The sequence below is a fragment of the Coregonus lavaretus genome, assembly GCF_964263955.1.
Source record: "Coregonus lavaretus genome assembly, contig: HAP1_SCAFFOLD_10379, whole genome shotgun sequence".
In the NCBI taxonomy this organism is placed as follows: Eukaryota; Metazoa; Chordata; class Actinopteri; order Salmoniformes; family Salmonidae; genus Coregonus; species Coregonus lavaretus.
The window spans coordinates 1-5,843 of record NW_028165823.1 but is presented as its reverse complement, the minus strand read 5'-3'; the positions used below and the strand labels follow the sequence as shown (position 1 = coordinate 5,843).

The 5,843-nt window shown below is 50.3% G+C and overlaps 1 protein-coding gene across 1 annotated transcript; it reads left to right on the top strand.

Moving 5' to 3' along the window:
• Positions 1–381: 381 nt before the first annotated feature.
• On the top strand, positions 382–3,486 carry pcdh9 (protocadherin 9; the record flags this gene model as incomplete). Its single annotated transcript, XM_084190625.1, has 1 exon — positions 382–3,486. The coding sequence occupies one exon, from the start codon at positions 382–384 to the stop codon at positions 3,484–3,486; it is 3,105 nt and encodes a 1,034-aa protein (XP_084046751.1).
• Positions 3,487–5,843: the final 2,357 nt, after the last annotated feature.

The following is a 5,843-nucleotide window of genomic DNA, read 5'->3' as shown; positions in this document are numbered from 1 at the left end:
CGATCCCATGTGTGTGAGAATAGGTTGCCATTGTTTTATTTTGTAGCACATTATCACATTTGCTGTAGTATTCTGATAAAAATATAGGATTATTTTTGGAGTGATATTGTGGTGGATATTTAAATTTGATTTCGTGCAATCTATCTAAGCACCAAGCCCAAAAGTGTGAGCACCCCTGATCTGTGGCTTTTACTGAAATAATTCTAATGCAACTGTTATCTATTCATAGGGTTGTCCGTGTGTGGAAAACTACCCTTCTTCAAATGCAAGAATTCACCAATCCCTCACTTTGACATTCAACATTGCATTGGAAGAAGAAGAAGCGTTTTGAATTCCAGAAGGCAGGGTTTGAACACCGTAACTACAGGAACCGTTGTTACCATGGATCTAACAGACTGTTACCTGTTGGCCGCGCTTGTTGCCTGCTTTTGGATAGACCCTTCTATAGCCCAGGAGCTGATCTACCCCATCAGAGAGGAGCTGCAGGAGAACGTTCTCATTGGAAACATACCAAAGGACCTGAACATCTCCCATACGAACGCCGCTACCGGAGCCAGCGCTAACCTGGTCTACAGGCTGGTGTCTAAAGCTGGGGACAACCCTCTGCTCAGGGTGCAGAGCAGCACGGGAGAGATATTTACAACCTCTAACCGCATTGACAGGGAGAGGCTCTGTCCCGGCCCCTCGTTCGAGGAGAGCGAGTGCTCCTTCGAGATCGAGGTGGTGATTTTACCCAACGACTACTTCAGACTGATCAAGATTAAGATCGTGGTCAAGGACACCAACGACAACGCTCCCATGTTCCCGTCTCCCGTCATCAACATCTCCATCCCGGAGAACACGCTGATCAACAGCCGTTTCGCCATCCCTTCCGCCACCGACCCCGACACCGGCCCCAACAGCGTACACAGGTACCAGCTGGTGAACGGGCAAAGCGCCTTCGGGTTGGACATCGTGGAGACGCCGGAGGGGGAGAAGTGGCCGCAGCTCATCGTTCAGCAGAACCTGGACAGGGAGCAGAAGGACACGTACGTCATGAAGGTCAAGGTGGAGGACGGCGGCACGCCGCAGAAATCCAGCACCGCCATCCTCCAAGTCACCGTCACGGACGTTAACGATAACAAACCGGTGTTCAAGGAGAGCCAGATCGAGGTCCACATACCGGAGAACTCGCCTATAGGGACGTCCGTGGTCCGGCTGCAGGCTACGGACGCAGACGTCGGGGCGAATGCAGAAATCAAATTCATGTTGGGGACGCAGGTGTCCCCAGCTACAAAGAGACTGTTTGCTTTGAACGGCACCACTGGCCTTATAACCGTACAGCGGCCCCTCGACAGAGAGGAGACGGCCGTACACAAGTTATCTGTGTTAGCGAGCGACGGCAGCTCCAGCCCTGCCAGAGCTACCATAACTATTAACGTGACCGACGTGAACGACAATCCACCGAACATTGATCTGAGATATATCATCAGTCCCATCAACGGCACTGTGTTCCTCTCAGAGAAAGACCCAATCAACACCAAGATAGCTCTGATCACTGTGTCGGACAAGGACACGGATGTCAATGGCAAAGTCATCTGTTTCATTGAGAAGGACGTCCCCTTTCACCTCAAAGCGGTGTACGACAACCAGTACCTACTGGAGACATCGGCGCTGCTCGACTTCGAGGGGACCAAAGAGTACAACTTCAAAATCATAGCCTCTGACTCGGGCAAGCCGAGCTTGAACCAGACAGCGTTGGTGAGGGTGAGGCTGGAGGACGAAAATGACAACCCGCCGATCTTCAGCCAGCCCGTCATCGAGCTGGCCGTCATGGAGAACAACAAACGTGATCTCTTCCTCACGATGCTCAGCGCCACCGACGAGGACAGCGGAAAAAACGCGGAGATCGTCTACCAGCTGGGCCCTAACGCCTCGTTCTTCGACCTGGACCGTAAAACCGGTGTCCTCACGGCCTCCCGGGTGTTCGATCGTGAGGACCAAGATCGGTTCCTCTTCACGGTAACGGCCCGGGACAACGGGACTCCTCCGCTCCAGAGCCAGGCGGCAGTCATCGTGACAGTCCTCGACGAGAACGACAACAGCCCCAAGTTCACCCACAACCACTTCCAGTTCTTTGTGTCAGAGAACCTGCCCAAGTACAGCACGGTGGGGGTGATAACCGTCACGGACTCAGACGCCGGGGAAAATGCAGCCGTCACTCTGTCAATACTCAGCGACAACGAGAACTTTATCCTGGACCCGTACTCTGGAGTTATAAAGTCCAACGTGTCCTTCGACCGGGAACATCAGAGCTCCTACACCTTTGACGTCCGGGCGGTGGATAGCGGGCGGCCGCCAAGTTCCTCGGCCGCCAAGGTGACAATCAATGTCATCGACGTAAACGACAACATCCCCATCGTCATCTACCCCCCCTCCAACACCTCCTTCAAACTGGTCCCGCTCTCGTCCATCCCTGGGTCGGTGGTGGCTGAGGTCTTCGCTGTGGACGGTGACACAGGGATGAACGCAGAGCTCAAGTACACCATCGTGAGCGGCAACAACAAAGGTCTGTTCCGGATCGACCCTGTGACAGGAAATATCACCCTGGAGGAGAAGCCTGCTATCTCCGACATCGGCCTCCACCGGCTGGTCGTGAACATTAGCGACCTGGGCTACCCCAAGTCCCTGCACACCCTTGTGCTGGTGTTCCTCTACGTGAACGACACGGTCGGCAATGCCACGTTTATCTACGACCTCATCCGCCGCACCATGGAGACCCCCCTGGACAGGAACATCGGGGAGAGCAGCGAGACCTACCAGAGCGGAGACTATCTTACCATCATGATCGCCATCGTAGCCGGGGCGATGGTGGTGATTGTGGTGATCTTCGTGACGGTCCTGGTGCGCTGCCGCCACACCTCGCGGTTTAAGGCGGCCCAGAGAAAGAAGCAGGGCGCCGAGTGGATGTCTCCCAACCAGGAGAACAAGCAGAACAAGAAGAAGAAGCGTAAGAAAAGAAAGTCGCCCAAAAGCTCCCTCCTGAACTTTGTCACCATCGAGGAGAACAAGCCGGACGACGACCAGGCTCACGAGCCCATCAACGGCACCATCAGCCTGCCCGCCGAGCTAGAGGAGCAGGGCATGGGCCGCTTTGACTGGAACGCTGCTCCTCCCACCACCACCTTCAAGCCCTCCAGTCCGGACCTGGCCCGGCACTACAAGTCCGCTTCTCCGCAGTCCGCGTTCCACCTCAAAGCGGACACGCCGGTCTCCGCGAAGAAGCACCACGTGATTCAGGAGCTCCCGTTGGACAACACCTTCGTAGGGGGCTGTGATACTCTCTCCAAGAGATCCTCCACTAGCTCAGACCACTTCAGTGCCTCGGAGTGCAGTTCCCAGGGAGGATTCAAGACTAAGGGACCCATACACCCATCCAGACAGGTAAAAGATAACTTTTACTGGTCTATAAGTACTGCTTATAACTGCCCGGTCCAACAGTGTTGAGATCCTACTATATTGTACACACTATAGCTGACGTGGTCTTAACGTATACACGTAAACACCAGTGAGAAAGAAAGGGGGGGAAGTACCTCCACTATAAGTCCCACTATAAGTCCCACTATAATTCCCACTGTACCTTTTAAAAACCAAAAAAAAAAAATTTTGAATTTCATGAATTCACGTATGACATGTGGTTAGCTATGGACTGAAACAAAATCACATGGATCATCCCCCCCCTTTGAATCTCCTACCTACAGACTCTTGCTGTTTATTATATTCCCTGTTTTTTAAAAAGTTATTTAAAAGGATATTTCAATCAAACATGTTCCAGGGCGGACAACCGCCTAAAGCCTGGTCAGATTCTACAGACACATGACCTTTAATGGGGTCTCAGAGGTTGAATGAGATAAATGGTGGCCGTGCGTCAAATGGCCCCTTGTTCCCTTTATAGTGCACTACGTTTGACCAGGGTCCATAGGGGGGCTCCGGTCAAAAGTAGTGCGCTATAAAGGGGGACAGTGTGCCATTTGGGGTGCTGCCTAGATGGTTGATGTTGATTATGGTGCAAAGATACAAAATAATGCCTTTCGAAAACATTTTTTGTGAAAGAAACATTTTTTTCTCGCCTGTCTACTCAGCTCACCAGCTCACCATTGTGATTATATTATGGAAACAATCTTGTACCACAACCTCCAATAGGAGAAACAATCTTGTACCACAACCTCCAATAGGAGAAACAATCTTGTACCACAACCTCCAATAGGAGAAACAATCTTGTACCACAACCTCCAATAGGAGAAGTGAAACCACTCTTGTGTTATCTTTACTGAGTCTCCTTGACAACACGATGCTTCCAGCTTCTGACAATCATCACTATATCATTTATCTTGTGTCTAAAAAAAAAACCAAATACGTTGACATTCCCCGTTCCCCTCATGACGTTCTATATGAAATGTGTGCGTAGACGTTATTTGTAGATCTCTATATGTGTATAATATTATTACTACAACGACACACAGTACCCTCGAACCTGCTTGCTACTTGAAGTGAGAGTTAGAACCGTAGTAGTAATGAACTACTATTATATAATATACTAAACTAATAATTGATACTTAATTGTTGAGTAATATCAGTAGAGGAAACAACCCAATCATCAGAGCTTAAACCGACCATTATTCTCCTCCTCTCTCTACGGTGAATCACTGTCCTATCCTAGCCAGCTAACTGTGTGTGTGTGCGCGTGTGTGTGTGTGCGTGTGTGTGTGTGTGTGTGTGTGTGCGTGTGTGTGTGTGTGTGTGTGTGTGTGTGTGTGTGTGTGCGTGTGTGTGTGTGTGTGTGTGTGCGTGCGGCCATTACGGAACCTGATACACATCCAATTGAAAAAGGATTATTCAATAATGAGGACTCAGATTCCAACCTAATCCATGATGTGTTTTTATCAAAGCATTATTAATTTGTCCTGCTAATAAACCCCCAACACAACATGCTCTTCCCTGGTGTAGTAGGAAGGGGAGGAGAGAAGGGGGGAGAGAGAGAGAGAGAGAGAGAGAGAGAGAGAGAGAGAGAGAGAGAGAGAGAGAGAGAGAGAGAGAGAGAGAGAGAGACAGAGAGAGAGAGAGAGGTGGAGATATTTAGAGAAGAGAGAGAGAGAGAGACAGAGAGAGAGAGAGAGAGAGAGAGAGAGAGAGAGCAAGAGAGAGACAGAGAGAGAGACAGAGAGAGAGAGAGAGAGAGAGAGAGAGAGAGAGAGAGAGAGGAGAGAGAGGAGAGAGAGAGAGAGAGAGAGAGAGAGAGAGGGAGAGAGAGAGAGAGAGAGAGAGAGAGAGAGAGAGAGAGAGAGAGAGAGAGAGGAAGGAGGTGTGGTGATAGATGAAAGGGTGGAGGTACATCACCTGAAGAGGGCACTGTTGCTCTGCTTGGCATTCCCTGGCACTGAGCCAACCTGCAGTAGTACCCCTAATGCATTGGGAGGAGAAGAAGGAGAGAGATGGAGAGCAGCCTGTGTTTGTGGCTCTCTCCTCTCCTCAGTGAAATACTCATATCTAATGCTTTGGGAGAAGGAAGGAAGGAAGGAAGGAAGGAAGGAAGGAAGGAGAGAGAGAGAGAGAGAGAGAGAGAGAGAGAGAGAGAGAGAGAGAGAGAGAGAGAGAGAGAGACAGAGAGAGAGAGAGAAGAGAGAGAGAGAGAGAGAGAGAGAGAGAGAGAGAGAGACATGTTATTCCAAATAGTAGTGGTACGGGTGGTAGGGTTGATGGTAATGATAGCTGTTTGTGGCTTTCTCCTCTCTGAACCCTCAGTGAAATACTCATGCCTAACAACGTGGCTAAATGCACAGGCAGAATTGATAATGGCAGACGAA